We start from the raw sequence: 19,277 nt of genomic DNA, 5'->3' as shown, positions 1-19,277 counted from the left end.
TTTTTTTATTTGGTTCTTTCATATATTAAAAAAAGGAGGATGACTGCTTTTGGGTTTTAGATTGACTGTCGGGCGGGTTAATTGCTCGTCAGGGTGTGTTAGGGGGTCCACTTTACAAGGGGCTGCGCGTGTTGAACACTCACAAGGCCAAATTTTTGATTTTGTTCACAGCAAGGGGTCCTGCGATTTATTACGCTTCCTCAGATAAATGATCTGCTGCGGGACCCTTTCAATTAGTTTTAAAGCGCATCTGGGACGGCAGAGCGCAGACGCCATGCGTCTCTGAGGTGGAGGCAAAATGAGGCTTCGAGAAGCAGCTGAAATTTAGAAGAGGAGTGCGGGATTGGACTAAACCACATAAAGTGCAGAAAATCCCTTCTAATGGCGCGTAATTGGTTCTGTAATATCATTACAGGCGGATAATGGCCAGTTACAGGGCCCCGCGCTATTAAGGGTTTCCCTGGCGTGCAGCGTTTATGTTATTAAAGGGGGAATATAATGATATTTTAGTTATTAAATGCGCGTAATTAATTTATGCACCACTGAAAATAAAGTTGTTATTATGACCTCGGCGAGGTGCGTGGAGAAAATTGAAATCAAATAACGGTTGATAACTTTATCCCAATATCTGGTCTAGACAACTCTGACAAGAGTGCGGGCCTGAAGTGTGTGTGTGCGCCTCCTGTCAGCGCCTTTCCTCTCCATCCTCTGATGATCAGCTCCAACGGTCTGAATGAAGCAACACTCACCTCTTCTCCACAAACTATTACAGAACCCCCCCCCCCCCCCCCCTTTTGCAGATTCTAGGTCCGATCTACACATGATTACAGTTGTTATCCCAGGTAGGCTACTTTTCTAAAATTATCTCTCCAGAAGAGCGAGCATCAACTTTTAATAAAGCAGATCAAATTAAATCACATTCTTTTCTCCCCCAAATAAAGGTACATGTTAAGATTAACCACAAACTGACAAAATGGGTCATAAACTGTTTGTTTTTTTGCTGGGTAACCTTTATTCATTACTTTCAATTATTTTATAAAACAATGTTTCAGAATAATTCAATTAGTTTTCCTATTTAAAACCTGCATATTCAAATAACTAAACAGGACAATGCCAGCAGCTACAGAGGTTTATTGCAGTATATGCAAGACCACGAATTGGGAGTTTTAATTTGATATATTTTGTGCATGTAAAATATTGGCATCTATTTAAATGCTTTTGGCCAAATAGTGAATTGTAAAATACTTCAAAGCTCCCACTCATAGTACATACATACATGATTACAAAATCCAATGTGATTTGGTCGTATTTACAAAATGGCACACTGACTGCCCGGTTATATTTTACAGAGGCAGATTACAAAATCGGACGTCGAGGTCCAAATTGTGAATGTAAACAACACATATCTCTGAGTAAAGTATTGCCGTAGTTAATACAGTCTTAATAAAAAACAGGTGAATTCAAGTATGAGCAGGAACAAAGAACAAAAAAAAAAACCAGAAGCTTAACAAGCAAAAAACTCTAACTAATTCATGCAGCTGAAATAAATGAGACATTCAACTGACCTTCCCCCTCGAGACTCAGTTAACCGATCATTACCTGATAAACACTTGAGTTTATCAGATAACACAACAGCCTATATTACAATAAAATGGCTCTTCCACCACATGGTCCTTCTATTTCAAACTTCAAATAAGAGATGGTCCTTTACTATCTCAATTTCTGCATTTTACAAGATCTCCATTTGACACAAGTTAGCAAAAACATACTGCTTGAACTTTACAGGCTCATATCTGACAAGAATTGAAATATGCATCACAGTTCGGTCATTCCTCAGCGAAAGTGCTCCTTCAGTTTCCAGATGCCGTCCTGACCAGACGTCCTGTGGAAGTCGCAGACGCTCCTGAGCAGCTCTCTGAAGACGGGCGCCTGCTGCTTGGTTAGTCTTGGTTTGAAATAGCCCAGCACTTCCTGGGTGGTGGCCTGTCCATCCACGGTCGCCTGGAAGGCGATGAAGTTGCGCACGTCCACCAGCAGCTCGTCGTGCTCGGTGGGCGGTGGCGGGGGAGAGCCCCTCACTGGAGCTCCGGAGCCGTCCTCGTCTTCCCCCGCTTCTTCCCTTTGGCCCGAGGGCATGCTGAGGTGGTTGCGGGCTTTCATCTTGACCAGCAGGGAGGAGGAAGAGAGCGGGGTGGAGTTTGAGTTACCTTCGGCCCCCTCCCCGCTAAAGTGAGCCCCTGCGCCAGGCTTCTTTGACAAAGACTTCTGAACAATAGCAGCATCCTGAAGGGGAGAAAGGTAAATTTACACAACATGGCATCACACATGCAAAAAGAACTGACAGAACAACACTTTATGTCTTTTTTTAATAAAACTGACGTTACCTTGCATTTGCTCGGAGTAGGGACAGATTGAACTGAGGGTGCAACCAGGAGCGAATTCTTCTTTTGTCCAAACCGTTTCCTAAGAAAGCAAATGTGGGAAAACACTGAGATATATTTGTTCCAAGTAAAATAAGTGAAGCTCTAAACAACCCCAGTGTGTGGGGGTGACTGTGTACCTTGCGGGCGGAGGAGGGGGTCTATTATAAGGCAGTCTGCACTGCTGGCGAGAAACCTTCAGGGCCTTCAGGGCATCTTTGGCCACTCGGTTGGCTTCAGCCTCCACAAGAACATAGTCCGGGTTGGACGCCTCCATGATGGTGTCATGCTGCATCACACTGTGGATACCTGAAGCAGACCACAGCAGATAACCAAAAAAAAAAAAAAGAGATTTTAATTGTTTTGCGAGACTTACTACATAAAGAGCGGTCTGACAGATTGGCTAAAAAACCTACCGGATTTCTTGAAGAGCTTTGCCAAGACATAATCGTCGGATTTCTTCTCGTCCTCCGTCTCGTTGTCTTCATTCTCCGCTTTGTTGAAGGACCTTTTCTTCACTAAGTGAGAGATGCGCTGGCCTTCGAACCGAGCACCTTGGGAGTGTTTGCGTTTCCTGTGCGCGCGTTTGTCCGAGTCGGCCGAGTCGCAGTGCTTCCTCTTCTCCCTGTGTTTCTGTGGGCTCGTCAGGGCAGAGTCTTTGCGTCTGTGTCGGTGTGAGCTGGTTGAGTTGTTCCCCGCTGGCTCGGCTGCGTCACAGTCTCTGCTCTTTTCTTCTGTGTGCTGCGTATTTGTTGAAATATTTGGCTTTACGTCCACAACGCTGTGATTGGTGCTTTGACTGTCCGTCGGGATGTTAATTTTACCCGGAGAGTTTTTAATGCACACGGAGGTATTTCCATCCCTTAATGCAGGAAAATTTGTTGAGGAGTGTCGGTTGTCTGCGCCGGTTTCGTTCTGGTTTGCTGAGGAGTGTTTATGTGCGTGTCTGCCACGGTTCAGCATGTGCGGTGGCCTTAGTCTATCGTGTTTCTTAGGTGCCTTGACATCAGAGCCTGTACCTATTAAAGGGTAAAAACAAAACTGATCAGTTGAATTATTCTGAAGTTACTTTTATTTTTTAGAGATTTACATATACTGGTTAGAGTATTCTGACCTGTTAAAGCCATGAAGCCCAGGAAAATAATCAGAACTCCAAAATAAGCTTTAAATCACAATAGTGATGGTTCGGGGCAGAGCCTGATTTTATAGACCTATATTAGCCTTTCACAGATGTATCTGTATCAGTGCTTATGTTTCTAATATGACATTTTTAATTGTACAGAATAAACAATGCAGAAAAAAAATTGTGGTTAGGTTTACATTTTATGTAAAATAAATTGTTTATTTACTTTATTTACAATTTAATTCAAGTCCTATATATTTCGTTGTATTTGTGTCTTCTTTGTATTTATAGTTATTTATGATAACTTTTATGGTTAAACTAAAACATCAAGAATCAATTAAATTTCTTTGTCATAAAGGTTTGACAACGACATCTTACGAATCATTGGCAGATTAAAAAAAATTATATACATATATATCGATTTATGTAACGGTATCGGAAATCTTGTAGTCTCTAATATTGATATCGGTCCCCAAAAATCTATATCAGTTGGGCTCTTGTTTGAGGTGAACTCATTGAAAACAGGCCAAGGATCTACCCTGATTTACCACAACAATAAATCCAGTTACCTGCTTTTAATGTTGAGGCTGATCAGTGGAGCGTGTTACGTCTGGTAAGACAGAAAAACGGACAAACAAAATAAAAATAAACTACATACCTGCAAATATGGCGCTGGTCTCTGTTCCCTGAGCTCCATCAGGGTCAGACAGGGTGAATAGCTCATAGATGTCGTTGGACTTGAAGAAGCGTCTCTGTTTGGGGTCCTTCAGAACACGATTGGTCAGAAACTGTTTGAAGATTTGCCTGAATCACAGCAGATAAAATGCAGGATTAGAAACTTGTGTATAATTTTCCATTTTACCTCGGCATGCGAACCCGATCCACTGGCACCATAGAGTAGTTTGGCTGATGGATGAGAAAATTAGTTAACCGCAACCACTGTAGGTATCAAAATAGAATCCCTGCCGTTCCTCCGACTTGCTTTTTGAAAGCACTTTACAGACACAAACCAAAACAGAGCAACAGTTTAGAAGTCCTAGATTGGCCATTTAATGATGCAGGAAAGCTTTTCAATTACTGAGAACCGGGATAGTGCAAGTTGTAATGCAGCAGCGATGCAAGCAATTAGTCATGTCAATGAATATTGTTACCAACATTCATGAATGTGAGAAGCCAATGGAAAGACAACGAAAATGAAGGCTGGGTGAGAGAGAGCAAAACAGTCAGCACAGGATTCATTTAAATTTTTTGTGATTAAATAATTTGTGCAGACTGAATCCAAACGTGAAAGCACTGCGGCCTGACCTGTGGTAGATTTTCTCCTCGATGGTCCCTGCGGTCAGCAGTCTGTAGATGGTCACTTGCTGCTTCTGACCGATCCTCCACGCTCGCTCCCGTGCCTGAAAACAACACGACACAATAAATTTGAATGATTACAGTAGAAAGACATGAAGCAATAAATGTTAAGTGAATATCTGGTTCCCCACTGGAGAAAAAAAAAAAGAATACATTTAATCTTAATCTTATCAATAACAGAACGTTTTTGGTAAAGTTATAAAAACTTGTGAAAAATATTTCAGTTATTTGAATTATGTGTGTATGTGTCTAACCTGTGTGTCAGTACTGGGGTTCCAGTCTGGGTCATAGATGATGACTCTGTTGGCTCCAGTCAGATTGACTCCCAGACCTCCGACTTTAGTGGTCAACAAGAAGATAAAAATGGATTTGTCCTGTAAGAAATAAAGGCAAAGGAAAAAAAAAGAGGAAGAAGTGATTAATGAACATCATGCCCACAGTTTAATATTCCTTTTGATAATCACTTTGGGGGATAATCATAAAACTAAATTGCATTAGTAAATTATTAACTTGAAAATTCATGTAATGTCAAAGTAAGACGACAGTATCACGCGCTCTCAAATGAACGCCTATTGAAAGAAAATCAAATGGCTTTATCTAGTTGATTCTCCCTACAGAAAAAAATATATTTTCAAATTACCTTAAAAAATATAACATTTTCCATCTGACTGCATTAGAAAGAAGTACATATAATTCAGAAATACTGATAAAATGTTTAAAAGGATCAGAGGCTTTGAGTTTATTAGTTATAGTTTTAATAATTTATATATACATGTATATATATTTTCCAAGTCTTCTAAATCTTTAAGATTGATACATGTTAACATGCTTTGTGATAATTCCACATATCTGTATTTCAAAACCGAGACGATTAGGATCCTTCAGTTTGACCGACAGATTGTCATCAATTAGTGTTTCCACCTCGGGGTGAGGAGGGTTCCATGAAGCCTCTTCGTCCCTCAGGATGGGATTTTCATGGGAAAACACTTAGAGCCATTAGGGATGACTAATCCTTACCTCGTTGTACCGAGCGACGAGCGGCTGTCGGGAAGCTATCGGGGTAGTGCCGTCCATTTTCAGGTAGGAGTAGTTATTCTCCCTCACAAACACCTCCAAGATGTGCAACATCTGGAAAAGAAGGGTGACCAAAAACAAAAAAGACAGTTGAGTGAGCAAAGGAAGACGGGCAGAGAAGCCGGAGAGAGGGAAACAGGAGCTGAGGTTTGGATTATCTCTAAAAGGATTAGGGCAGATTAATATTACATGGACAGAGATACCGACAGGGAGGGTCTCAGGTTCCCTCTGAGGTATAATCTCATTGGTATTGACTGCAACAGCTGGGGCCTCTCTCACTTCCTCACTCACACAGTTTTACAAGCACACAGGCTGTAGGTAACTGGCTGAAAACACATTAATTTACATAAAGTGACATGGCAATTTAAGATATTTTGAAGCAGGGAATGAATAACATGCCTTGACTCGAATTATACGAACAATTCAAGAAATATCGTCTAGCACGCACGCACGCACGCACGCACGTAGAGGGAAGTGGTCGATAGGTGAATCAGAGAAATATGTTCCTGACCTGTCTAGACTGACTGAAGAGCAGGACTCTGTGGCTCTGTTTGAACCAGAGACGCAGCAGTGACTCCACCACTATCAGCTTGCCCGAGCGCTTCCAAAAGCCAAACTGTTCCTCCTCGGTTAGCTGGTCCTCTGGGATTCCCCTCAGTATCCGAGGGCCGCCAGAGAAAAGGTCCGGGTGGTTACACATTTTACGGAGCGCTATCAAACCTGAAAATACCTAGCGGCACAAAGAAAATATGGAACATAATAAGGAACAAAGCCTCGTAAATACACCCGTTTCTTTCACAAACTCAAAATTGGTGGCAGGTGACAGAAGTGGTATGAAAGGTTGGTAGCTTTCACTGCATTCTACAGCATTGCACCTTTAAACAAATCAACCAATTTACTTTAGTGTACAGGAAGGAGTAACATAATTTATTTACGGACAATAAAGGACGTGTTTCTTGATGAAGGCCCAACGGTCACTGCATTAGTAATGGTGGTTAATGGACTGAGAGTGACCACTGAATATGTATATAAGGGTGTGTGTGTGTGTGTGTGTGTGTGTGTGTGTGTGTGTGTGTGTGTGTGTGTGTGTGTGTGTGTGTGTGTGTGTGTGTGTGTGTGTGTGTGTGTGTGTGTGTGTGTGTGTGTGTGTGTGTGTGTGTGTGTGTGTGTGTGTGTGTGTGTGTGTGTGTGTGTGTGTGTGTGTGTGTGTGTGTGTGTGTGTGTGTGTGTGTGATCTGCTGTGGTGACTCCTGGCTCTACAACCGCATCCATTTGGTCAGTGGTGATAAATGGTCAAGTCTCCCTCTCCAGGGTCTGGCTAATGTGAGAAGACAAACTGCACAACCTCCATAAAGAGAGCATCTTAAGGAAAACTGAAGTCAAGCTATTAGTAGTTAAACAACAATAACATGGTAAAGAAAATGTAAATGCCACTGATTATTTCAAAAGTTTAAAAGGGTGAAAAAAAAATTTTTTTTCCTTCTCCACCCCAGAGTTTTGCCCGCCTTTAATATGAACGCGATGCTCACCTGCATGTCCCCGTTTAGTATCTGGTAGACCTCTTTGGAATCCAGGAAGCCCTGGTACACCTGCCGCTGGTCCTCTGTTAATTTGCAAAACAGAACCTACACACACACACATAGGGAGGTGTGAGAGTGCGTAATGAGAGGTGAGCATCCGCTTTAAAGCCCCTTGATGAAATGCAATGTGCGAGCAGAGAAATTAGAGGGAAGCACAGTGTTTTTTGGAGCCACCGCTCTCCTCTGGGACTGACTTAATGAGCTGAAGTGGGCCGAGGAGTCGACCAGCGTCAGCCACGAGGACAGACCAGAGACCAGCCACCTTAATGAATACCTGCTCCTTTTACTTTACTAGGACTTTATTAGCTGGCTTCACCTGACAAGGGCAGTGCACATTCATCAAATACTCCTTAGACATGGCACATAAAGTCACATCCAATCAGGTAAACACTTCCCCAGTTCAGAGATCCAGGAGAGGCTGTTCAATACTTAGGACAGAACAGGGTCAGGTGGCTTAAAGGGTGTGATGAATACCTGTTCATTTTTGTCAGGTAAGGAGAGGTTGGCCTTGACGTCTGCCTTCATCCTTCTGAGCAGGTAAGGATTTATGGTGTCCCTCAGCACACATGCACACTTAAACGCTGTCTGGACCTGGAAAACAGCAATAGCTTTAGCACAGACAATCTTGCCTTGAAGCAGAAAAGCAGCTTTTCAGTTCAGTGTGTCAAACAATCAAGCACTCACACACGTCAGTGTGCGTGTCTTGAGGCATGCTTGTCGTTTAGCCCCTCTTCCGCCCTCTATCATCGCCTCCCTTAAGGCTGTCCCTCTCAGCAGTACGAGCCATTAAACATTGATCAGAGTGCTGTTGGTCTCCGGGGACAGAGGCCTCCTCTTTCATCAGGACTACAGGCCAGTTCCAGTGGTAACAGAAGGGGAGCTTTAGAAACACCCCGGCCCCGCCCCAGGCGAGGAACCCCCCACTGCAAATGGCCTGCTACACCTTGTCCAGAGTCAGAGCTCAGGTCCAGTTAGCCTTTTAAACATTAACTCACTGGGGGTCCACAGAGGGATCAAAGACAGGCCTCAGCAAAGCTGGAGGGGACAATAACGTGGTGGGATTTAGGGCTCAGTTGAGGTTAGAGTGGGAAAGACCAAGAGGATCCAGGTAGCTGCTGAGTGGGTTCACATGGGGGTGCAAATGCATGCTTTGGTAATTGATCCCCACATCCACATGCTCACCCTCCCGTCCCACACGCGCATTTTACATACATCGACTCGTACTCACGCCGGAACATCATCTGAGGCCCGCTTTGCATCTCTGAGAATTTTTCGAGGGGCGGATAAGGCAGTGGGGCTTAGCCCGCTCTGACCATTTAATAACATTAATAATTAGTAAAGGTTTTTATTATCGACAGCGGAAGAAGCATCAATAGCCGGCTTAAATAATTAAATCCATACAGTCAGTGGGTTATTAACGATTGAACACTAATGACAAAGGGCTACAATTTAGCTCACTGGCTTTCCACTTTAGCGTCTCCCTCTCTCACACACACTGGGGATGCACTGAAGTTCCTTTGCATGGACCTACATTATCGTGCACTGCACTTAATGGCTCTGTTGTGCCTCTATCGCTCCTTCTGACCTGCTTCCATCCAACTCTCCAAAATTGTGTGCATGTGTATGAATAGTGTTATCATGTGACACTATAGCCCTTCATTTCTCCCTCCCTATGCTAAAGTTAGGGGATTCTTTCTGGGGGTTTCTGTATTAATCAATTTCTTCTGTTATGTATGCTATCCCTGTTCTCAACTTTCTTAACACATTTTGTTTTGTTCTATTTCAAAATTACTTTGTTACTTTAAAAACTTTGTTAACTTTAAATGGAAATATCACATAAAATTGAATTGTCCAATCCCCCCAAAAAACAAGATAAATCACCATTAGACTCTTACTCGTTTGCTTTTATCTTCTGAAGTGTGTTCCAGATCTCAAATGTGGGGATATTCCTTACAGCAAATCCTATTAATACATTTGTGCGAGTGTGTGCTCCAGTACCTGTACAGGTGAGGCATTGCTGTATCCCCCCATGGTGATTGGCACAGAGAACTGCTCCATGAACACAGGTAACATGCCCAGTTTCCCGGGGAAGACAAAGTCAAACAGAGACCACAGCTCCTTCAAATTGTTCTGCATGGGAGAACCTGACAGGATGAACCTGTGGGGAGTACGAAACTGGAGAGAGGGAAGAGACGGTTTATTATAAATCCATAAAATATGATGTGATGTTCTCGCACATTTAATGCTGCAGCATAAGGATGAGTGAACAGCTTATTCTTCTCCCATCTAATATTTACTCAAAAGCAACAGTCACTGCTACTGACTGGACCCTTCAAGTGCTGCGGTTAAACTCTGTGTGTTCATGAATTTGAGTGAACGGTACCTGCTTGCAGGCGGTCGTAACCCCAGCATTTGGATTCCTGATCTTGTGGCCCTCGTCCAGTATAATGTAGTGCCAATCGTATCGCTGCAAGGCGTCCTGCAGATTCCTAACAGCTGAATAGGAGGTTATCAAGATACCGTGACATGATGCTATTTCTGGAATGAGCCTTTCCTGCAACAGGAAAAATAAAGACACAAACCTCATCAGTACAGATTTTTTCCTTCGTGCAATTTTCCAGTATCATATACTTGTGAAGAGTGTTCAAGTAAACCACATGTTTTGTTTTAGCAGAGAGGGGAAGAGGGGAGAAGGTTCGGAGGTAATGCATAAACAGACCTCTAGTGCCCCCCAGAGGAAAGAAAATATGAATAATGAACATGAAAATACAACACATGCAAACACTCATCTACCTTGCTGCTGGTGAAGGAGCCAGTTTCATGCAGAACAGCCACTCGGAAAGGAGGCCACCAGGTGTGAAACTCCTTCACCCACTGGTGCATGACTGTAGCTGGGCACACAATGACTGTAGGACCCAGACCAACGTACCTAAAACCAAACACATAGCGGAGACATGTTCAACTCCAAACCTGGGATTAAGATGGGTCAATGAGACAACTCAGGATTTATATATCTTTCACTAACCTCAACTAGTATAACAGCCATAATTTCTATGCAAAAGTATAGAAAATAGAGGCTTTTCCCTGATAAGTAAAAGTACAAAGAGTGCTTAACTAGCATTTATAATGTTATGAATTAAGGCATATGAAAAACAGATGAAGCTGACTGTCCAACTACAAAGTCCACCTGTGGTGCTTAACAGATAAAATAAGAAGGTGCATGACCACATGCTCAGCTCCTCTGTGAAAATTTACAAGAGCTTTGTCAAACAAACACACACACATACAAAGAGACACTAATGGGCCAGTATGAACCTCTGCCCGGTGGAAGCTATTGATACTGGACCATAATTGAGTTTGGAAGCAATCAATTTGTGGGCGTCTATAGCAGACAGAGTATTGACCATCAGTTAAGCTCCGCCTCCTGAGTGCATGAGTGTCGTTTGTGTGTTAAAAAACAAAATGAATGCCTCATGTTTTCCATGGTTGATTTGTCGTCCCACACCTGCTCCACTCCCACTTTATGAATTCAAAATCCACTGTAAGTGTTCATGAGGACACTGACTCTGCTCTAACACGCACACACATGCACACACAGTGTCAGTGTTTTCTCTGATGCCTGCAGTAAGAAAGTGAGTCTGATAATTGAAACATGTTTAATAATTCAGATGAACACTCACAAGCAGATATCTCCCCCCTAATCAAATATTCATACCATACAGACACACAGTCTCTGGCCACAGTTTGTTTGCGTGTGTGTTTGTGTGTGTACCTATAGTTGCATCCTCTGGTCCTCAGTTTGCTGTAGCTCAGTCCAGCCAGAAAGCTGATGACCTGGATGGTTTTACCCAATCCCATCTCGTCTCCCAGGATGCCGCCCGCCTGCTGACAGTGGAGTTCCCACAGCCAGCGCACACCTGTCTGCTGGTACCTGACAACGCGATATACATTTAACTTATGACAACATCTATGTCAAGCGAAAAAGCACATACATGACAAAGTCTAACCATATTTCAATTGAAATCTGCCTCCCTTCTCATGGTCAGTATACAGCTCACATGCGAGTGCAAACTACCTTATCCCTACCAGATGCAGCAATAGTTTATAACTTTGGGTTGTAGGCCAAAAGGAAATGTCGTACAATAATTAACATTTTATTAAATTATCAATGATACTTCTACTTTACTGTCAGAAGAGAAAATACACAGATCATTTTTCATAGCTATTTAAGAGCTTAACTGGCTGACGAAGAAGAAATTCTTGAATCAAACTTACTTGTAGAGTTTTTTCCAGAGGAAACCAGGCACTTTGAAGCCTTCATCAAACTCTGCATCACTGTCATCCGTCAGCTCCTCACCTCGCTCCCTCTTCTCCTCTCTTTCTCGAAGACGTTGTCGCTTCCATCTCCTATTAAGACAATGATAACATAACAGGAGTTAAAGCACATTTAAATAATAAAAATAATGTTGCAATTTAACTGAAGATATTGGGTATTAGATAAATGATTTGTAAACACGGGTAACTTGGTGCAATAAAAGTCCAACAACAAATATCGACTTATCTTTAGGAGAAGAGTTCCAAGACAACTGTTAATTAAAACTTTTAGGTTTTTGTTTTTGATTATCCAAGCTCAAAAAAAAAATCTTTCTCTGTAGGTAGAAGACCTTTGACACACTAGTGACATGTCCAGGGTGTGAAGTACTCTTAAACCTATGCATACTGACATATGCCCAGCTACATGCAACTCTAAACAGAGTAAGCAACTACAGCAGATGGATGGATGGATGGATGGATGGATGGATGGATGGATGGATGGATGGATGGATGGATGTTTCATCTGCACTCAATTATTTATTTTAAGAGTTGCCTACACAGGTGTATGGACAGCAAATGTTTTGAGTTTTTTTCCCCTGAGCGGTGGAATATCTACAGCTAAAAGGGAAATGTAAAGGAGAAGAGTTTTAATAGTGTAGGAGAGAGGGCAGTTAGAGGCACAGTCGTCACGCAGCAAATGAAGATTGATACAGACAATTAGTAGTGCGAGTTCCCTAGAAAGGTGTGAGGTGCAGAGGATAAGAATCCATCTTCATTTGGGCCCTGTCCTGTCACCCTGCCACGAAACTGGTCCTTTAGCTCGGCCTAGGAGACCACATTCTCTAATTAAGTCAAGACTAAGCATTGGTTCAGTTAATTACACTTTTCTGCCCCCATTCCGCCGCACCCCCCCCACTCCAACCCAACTACAAATACCACCCCCTTCTAATAATATCAGTCCTCATATAAAGCTTGCCTCACCATCCATTCCGTGTCTATGCTGTTGAATTGACATTCAATCACTGTAGTGTGGGGAAAAAAAGGACATGCCAACACAATTTATTTGGCAGCTATAAATATGAAATCTCATTAGGGCTGCTCTTCCATTAATTTGAGCATTAGAGTGAGTGAGTGTACAAAACCATGTGCAGGAGGATAATTAGGCCAGAGTGAGAGCAGAGAGAGAAGAAGAGCGCGGAGTGAATTTGCTTAGTCAAGAAACAGCTGCCAATCTCATCTGGGATTAACTCTCCGTCTGCACCACGGAGCCAGCAGAAAAACAACTGCTCGTCTCCCGAACCAAAGGGGAAAACAATAGCACATTGGCACCACCCGCCATTACAAATGTGACACAAAGTTAAAGGCTAAATCTGGTGTTTGTTGAGGATGTCATTTACAGGAATTCTCTTTAAAAAGACTTGCAGATGAAAACTTTTCTTTGCACCTTCGCATCCAACCACAACTCGGAGAACATATCTGCCCTTTGCAAACTGTAAATAAAATCGCAAAAAGTTGAAGTTGAAGTCAAAATTAACTAGTTATACAAGTTCACAGCAGCAAAAACAAGCTCGTACCTTATCCGCTGTCTGTAGTAGTCCACATCTCCATCATCTTTAAATGTTTTCAGTTTTCCATTTTTTTCCCCATCCTCCTCTTCCTCTGAACTCTCAGGGCAGTACTCTTCCCCACTGTCCTCCTTTTTCTTTGCTTTCTTCCTCGCTCTCCCTTCAGTTTTTCTCTTGTATGGTTTCAGCTCATAGTCTTCATCCTCATCATCATCATCCTCCCCAAAGCCCTCCTCCATGGCTTCTCTGTCCTCTTGGTCAGGATCTATGGTCTCATCAGTGGGCAGATACTCTGACCCATCGCTTTGGCTCTCCTCTCCCTCGGTTTGATGCTTCCTCTTTGATTTAGGGAGTTGGGGCACAGCCTTAGGCCGAGCCTTAGGATGGACCTTCAGAGCAGATATCTGCAGCTTTCGTATGCGCTTCTTTAGTTTTTTATCCTTAGGGGAAACAGTTCTGTTGGTTTTCACCCCGGCTTGCTTGTCAGGGCTGAGTCCGGACTGTCTCTTCTTTTTTAGAAGAGGGACTCTCTTCCTCTCAGTAGCCAACTTGGCCTGGTCTGTCAAGTACTGGTCAAAGGCCGAATCCTCCGCAAGCATCAGTTTCCGAGGCTCCTTCTTCACCTCTTTCTGAGGGATTCGGGTTCCAAATGGGGTCATGTGACCTGTCCGGATAAGCTCCTCCCATTCAGTCTCCTGAGCTGGCATGAGCATGCTGCCCAGTGTGGACGGCCCGGCTTTTGGTACAACACACACACAAATGCAGGCTTTAGATACAGAACTACTGAATGTCTGTCCTATTTGAGAGAATTAAATATGTATTGACAGCTGTTTAGAATGGTTTAGTGTTATACATCACTGTGCTGTTGGATTCTCACAATGGATTTATTGGTTTTCACCAGGAGTAAACAGATTTCAAAGCTCAACAGTGCTGTGTGGCAGCATAAGATCTTGAGGAAAAGAACATTACAAAAAATAACTAAGCTGTTCAACTCGAGAACATGGTTATGTGAAAATGTTTTCACACAAAATTTGCAAAATTTTTCTCATTTCAGTGCACATCTTTTAACAACATTTGGCATTTATCTTGGTTGAAACGACAGTGGTGGAATCCACTGAAGATGTTACATTAAATAACATTTTTCCAGAGCGATTTACAATCATCGGGTTTTTTTTTTACTCCTATTAGAGGTAGGCAGGTAGCATTAAGTGCCTTGCCACTGGGTTTTTTTTGGCCATGCCCTGACCAGGAATGAAATCCTGACTTTCTGTACAAAAGTCTTTGCTGTACCCCACTAAGCCATACCAGCTATTCCACATGTAACATATGTGAACAGTTTTCAAACCACCATCACGGCACCTTTGGAGTTTTTACCACCTTAACTGCAGCATGTATTAATTAACTCTGCATTATTTCCATCTCTGCATAGTTCTGCTAAAGGCTAGGCAGTGAGGACTTTGACCCTGGTTTCACATCATCTATAGAAACCAGGGCACCAGCACTTTATTTGCAACGCAGTGATGGTTGAAATGTTTTTTTAGTTTTTAAAATTGCATGTCAAAAATAGAATCACCTCACCTTCCTCTCCATCATCTTCTGCCAAAAGCTCAGCTTCAACCCTTTGGGTATCCTCTCCTCCCAGAATGGCCTGAAGTCGTTTCTGTTTGGCTCTGACTTTCTTCAGCTGTTTCTCCTGAGTAAAAAAAAAGTGTATTCATCATAACTGCAGTCACTATCAATATCATATCTATGGCATTATAATGTAAATTGTATACATACATACATACAAAGGGACTCAAACCTTTTGTCATACATAGTGTTTTACCTTATTTTCTTTCTGCCGTTTGACCGATTCGACCTTCCGACTGATATCTTTGCTGGAAGCAGCATAGGGAGACAGCTGCTCGATAATCTTGTTGATATGTTTCAGAGAGGATGTAACGGACCTGAAACACACACCAATAAAGACTTAGAGTTAGACTTGTCATTTTAGAGCTTACCAACTAATAACTTTAAAGTCACCAAAGAGAAAATGTCTTTATATTAAAAATTCGAATGAGCGGCCAAATATAATTTCGTGATGAAATCCTGTAGAAACTGAATGACCATTCTAATTTTACCACTGCTAGAAAGAGCAGGAAATAACTGTATCCCAGTTATTGCTGCAGTTACTGTCCTTCACCTGACATCATCGAGCACAGACTGGTACTCCTTCTCAGCCTCTGCTTTGGCAGCAGCCTGACTGGCCTCCTGAATCGCCTCGTCCACTTGCTGCAGGACACCTTGCTCAAGGACGTCCTGGTCATACACGGCCACGCCGAGGCCCTCGAGTTCATCTGCCCCAGAGCTGGCAAACGCTGCTCGGATGCGCTGCCGGTCGATCTGCAACAAGGCTCCGGACTTCTTGCCGGCTGCACGCAACACAGATGACAACACGTTTAGTGACTTTTGTGTTTATCACGAAAAAAAAACCCAACTCAGTTTTGACTCTCTATCTTTGCTCACCGCTGTTGCCCTCCTCGGGTCCAGTGTTGGCAGGATAGGCTGCAGCCGCCTCGGAGCCCTGACTGTTTTCGGGGAAAGCGCAGACCGCTGATCCCCCTCCTGCAGCCCCATCATCCTCTGTCCCTCCCGGGGTGAGCGCGGCACTGGCCGGGCTGGAGAGAGAGGAGGGCACGTGGTCCTCTGAACCTTCGACGGGCATAGTTGGTGCGGCTGCCAGCAGCGTCAGTCAGAGGGTCACCAGACCCTGTGGACCACTGTCTCCTGTAAGACCCGGCAGGTGCGTTACTACAACATATGAGGTTAACTGGATGTAGTTATAGTGGGTTAACTTAGTCTTGCACACGAAGAGGTTATGCCAACAGTGAAATGAATCAGTTGCGGGTAACGGTGACATCTGTTATACACAACTGCCTGATACCTCAGCTTCATAGCTACGGGTTTTAAGATAACTATCCTGTCAACAAGTGAGCGTACAAGGGGGGGATGTAAATAATTCTGAAACCCGTTTTGATTAAGACTTATTCATTCTCTCACAGGGGTCCATTGTTTACGTGGCCAGGCTAGCCTGCTAAGCTAACAGGGAGCAAGACATACCATCAGCTGTCCACCTTCGGCGACCAGCGGCTTCGCTTCAACTAAAAGCAGGTAAAGATTCACACGGTAGCCAGTGTTGTCTAAGTGGATTTGGGTACATTGAACTGAGGGTTAACGAGACAATGACAGAAATTACTCACAAAACGTGCAGTTACTCAACATCCCCGGCTTGGTTTATGTCATATTGCCTTGCCAATCTCCCTGGTTTCCGGTGCCAGAGGGGCAGCTGTGCTCGCTGTTCCGTTCGACAGCGCCATCTGTCGGCTCAGGGCTGTGGCAGCGGTCGCCCTCTAGATGGCGCCACGGAACCGATTATTTTAGATGAGACTAAACCTGAAGAGGAAGAAACTGAACAACCTTAAATCCGACTCAAATGTGCTGGACAAGATTTTTTTTTTTTACATGCAACCTATTTTGCTTCTGTTTTGAATAATCAGCGTTGACACTACTACTTTTAAATGTACTACTGTGCAAAGCATCAACCCACGTTAGTGGTTTGGGAAGCCTGCACTTCATGGATGTTACAAATGAGAGCAGTGCCAGATATATTTGCATCTCAGGGGAAGTTTATTTCCAGTAACTTGGAATAATAAATGCAGGACTTAATTAAAATATCCTCTCCGCGTTTGCACTGAGCAAAGGCCAGCAGTCTTCCCAAACACTGCTTTATGTGTAAACAGACATATCTGTACATGGGAGATATTGCTGTTAACTTTGGCTCAGAAAGTGAATGAAGATGGAGACACTGATCTATTCTATTTGCCTGACTAGTAAATGTGGGTCACCTTCAGTGAACCCTCTCCAGATACACCCGAGAGGGTTTGAATTGAAAAAGTACTGAAGGCCCCCCCCCAGTACAACGGGGGCCCTTGTGGTTAAATTAGTAGAAGACCTGCAGTGTGCAGAGCTGTGATCACTGATCAGGTAGTCAACAGACACAGCGTTTTCTTTGTTGGTCTTGTCTGGACAGTTGATATAAAGACCCACAGATACAGAATGAGAAAAAGTCCGATAAGCTATCAAGCTGCTGATGAATCATGTGTGGTGGGAAACAGACCAAATACATTCACTCAGTGTTGTGACTGTAAAGGTTGAGCTGCGGAGAGGAATGTTAAACTCTTGTCTGTCTTCACCCTGCTTCTTTTGTGTATTCAAGCAACGCTTGACAACTGTTTAATCACACAGGAGGAGGAGATAATATGTATGTATGGAGGTGTGTTTTCCGCACATCATAATTTAGGTAAAATTAGTTAGATAGACCACACCGAGCTCTCAGGATTTAGTGGGTGGCCGATCTGTCCATCTTAACTTAATGTGTGTGCATGCATTCATGTGAGCGACTTGAGCATGTGCAATGAATCCTGCTACTTTGTATGTTTGTAGATTTTGTAGATTTATAGGGTGTAGGAGGGTAGAGTGTAAATCCCAGAGGGTGCGGTGGTGCGCTGTTAATACTGCTGCTCTGTGCTGCTCTGCATCCTGATGGTAGAATAACAAGTGGAGCAGGATTAAAAGAGAAAGAACAGTATGGGTTTTAAGTTTACATGTGCAAAAAGCACGGCGGCCTTGTTTTTCAGAGAGACTTTATGCAGAGTTACTGATCCACAACATGCTGAGTGTTAATGTGCATAAAGGGGTAAGCAAGGTTACACCAAAAATACTGCAGCACACACATTCTTTGTACGTTGTGCGCTCTGCATGGTGGTGGAGTATGAAACTGTGGTACATCTGTTATCTCTTGTATACCGTCCTCCTCGCAAGGGTGTTTTAATTTTATGGCCTTCGTCACTAGCCTGGAACCTAAAGGATGCCTCAAGGATGAAATCATTTAGAGAAGAATTTAGTGATTTTTATTTACTTCTTTGGCGTTTTTTTGGTGTGTGTGCCCTGGTAAAAAAAAAAAAAAGAAGTGAAATATGAGGATAATTTGTGGTCATATTCTCTTGATATATTCAATTTGATGCATTTCAGAGCAGTCAAATTGGATTTGTCTTCATTTTGTGGCATAAGTCCCGGAAAAATTCCACTGCTAAAGGCCATTTTGTTTCCATCTCATATCATTACTCAAGTACATTTAAAATGCTTTTTACTGAGCCTTGTTTTTTTTTTCTCGTGGAAAGGCATTTGCACACACAAATCATCTTTCACCAAGGATATAATTAGATGTGAGACTAACATATAGAAACCTGAATCTGTAGAAAAATTGTTATACCTGAAACGATAAGTCAATCAGTCGATTAGTTGATAGAGAGAAAACTAATTATTTGCATGAGTGATTATTGACTCTGTTGATTTTGAAGGAATTCATTTGCTGTATTCAGCTTAACAAATATAAAAATTTACTGCTTCTTTTTCTATGGTTGTAAATAAATATATTTGTCTTTTCAACATTTTGTCCGACCAAAAGAAAAGTAGGTTGAATAAGTCACTTTGGCTTCTGGGAAGTTGTGATGGACATTTATTAACTATTGTTTTTGACATTTCATAGACTACACACTTCCATATGCCACAGTAGAAATACACACACACACGCACACACACACACACACACACACGCACACACAGAAATCGCTGCCTTTCTACAGGTGAAGTTTGCGGGGGTTGCACAGTTAAGCGGAACACTTGGTTTTTTAATGTTGGGTTGAGTGAACGCCCCCAGGGTCTAACTGTGAGGAGACAGGAACCAAAATGTTTTCTCATGCCACAGACTGGTTAATAGATCAACACGAGTCGTCATCATCATGTC

The 19,277-nt window shown here is 42.9% G+C and overlaps 1 protein-coding gene across 2 annotated transcripts; it reads right to left on the bottom strand.

The window, feature by feature from the left end:
- Positions 1-992: 992 nt before the first annotated feature.
- On the bottom strand, positions 993-16,774 carry ercc6 (excision repair cross-complementation group 6). 2 transcript variants are annotated; one of them, XM_035605894.2, is made up of 22 exons: positions 16,672-16,774; positions 15,938-16,198; positions 15,615-15,843; positions 15,258-15,378; positions 15,011-15,125; positions 13,442-14,168; positions 11,829-11,960; positions 11,326-11,484; positions 10,347-10,482; positions 9,937-10,107; positions 9,552-9,728; positions 8,028-8,144; positions 7,503-7,598; positions 6,485-6,703; positions 5,917-6,027; positions 5,154-5,273; positions 4,849-4,943; positions 4,202-4,347; positions 2,837-3,439; positions 2,561-2,729; positions 2,385-2,463; positions 993-2,283 (listed from the first exon to the last, which is right to left on the bottom strand). In XM_035605894.2, the coding sequence occupies exons 2-22, from the start codon at positions 16,134-16,136 to the stop codon at positions 1,834-1,836; spliced, it is 4,371 nt and encodes a 1,456-aa protein (XP_035461787.1). In that variant the 5' UTR covers positions 16,137-16,198; positions 16,672-16,774; the 3' UTR covers positions 993-1,833. The 2 variants fall into 2 exon arrangements, with proteins under 2 accessions (XP_035461787.1, XP_035461788.1); XM_035605895.2 differs by having other exon boundaries at positions 16,532-16,732.
- Between the last annotated feature and the right edge of the window lie 2,503 nt (positions 16,775-19,277).

This window comes from Scophthalmus maximus, chromosome 10 (genome assembly GCF_022379125.1).
Source record: "Scophthalmus maximus strain ysfricsl-2021 chromosome 10, ASM2237912v1, whole genome shotgun sequence".
NCBI classification, from domain to species: domain Eukaryota; kingdom Metazoa; phylum Chordata; class Actinopteri; order Pleuronectiformes; family Scophthalmidae; genus Scophthalmus; species Scophthalmus maximus.
Note: the sequence above shows the minus strand (reverse complement) of the source record. Positions and strands in the feature narration are given on the sequence as shown.

What these genes read in the sequence shown, in the direction of transcription:
- ercc6 (XM_035605894.2), bottom strand. Translation starts at nt 16,136, where the DNA reads ATGCCCGTCGAAGGTTCAGAGGACCACGTGCCCTCCTCTCTCTCCAGC. An exon ending in ACCAGAGGATGCAACTATAG is followed by an intron (nt 10,483 to 11,325) that starts GTACACACACAA and finishes GTTTGGTTTTAG; the next exon opens with GTACGTTGGTCTGGGTCCTA. An exon ending in GCTCCTTCACCAGCAGCAAG is followed by an intron (nt 10,108 to 10,346) that starts GTAGATGAGTGT and finishes TTCCTGTTGCAG; the next exon opens with GAAAGGCTCATTCCAGAAAT.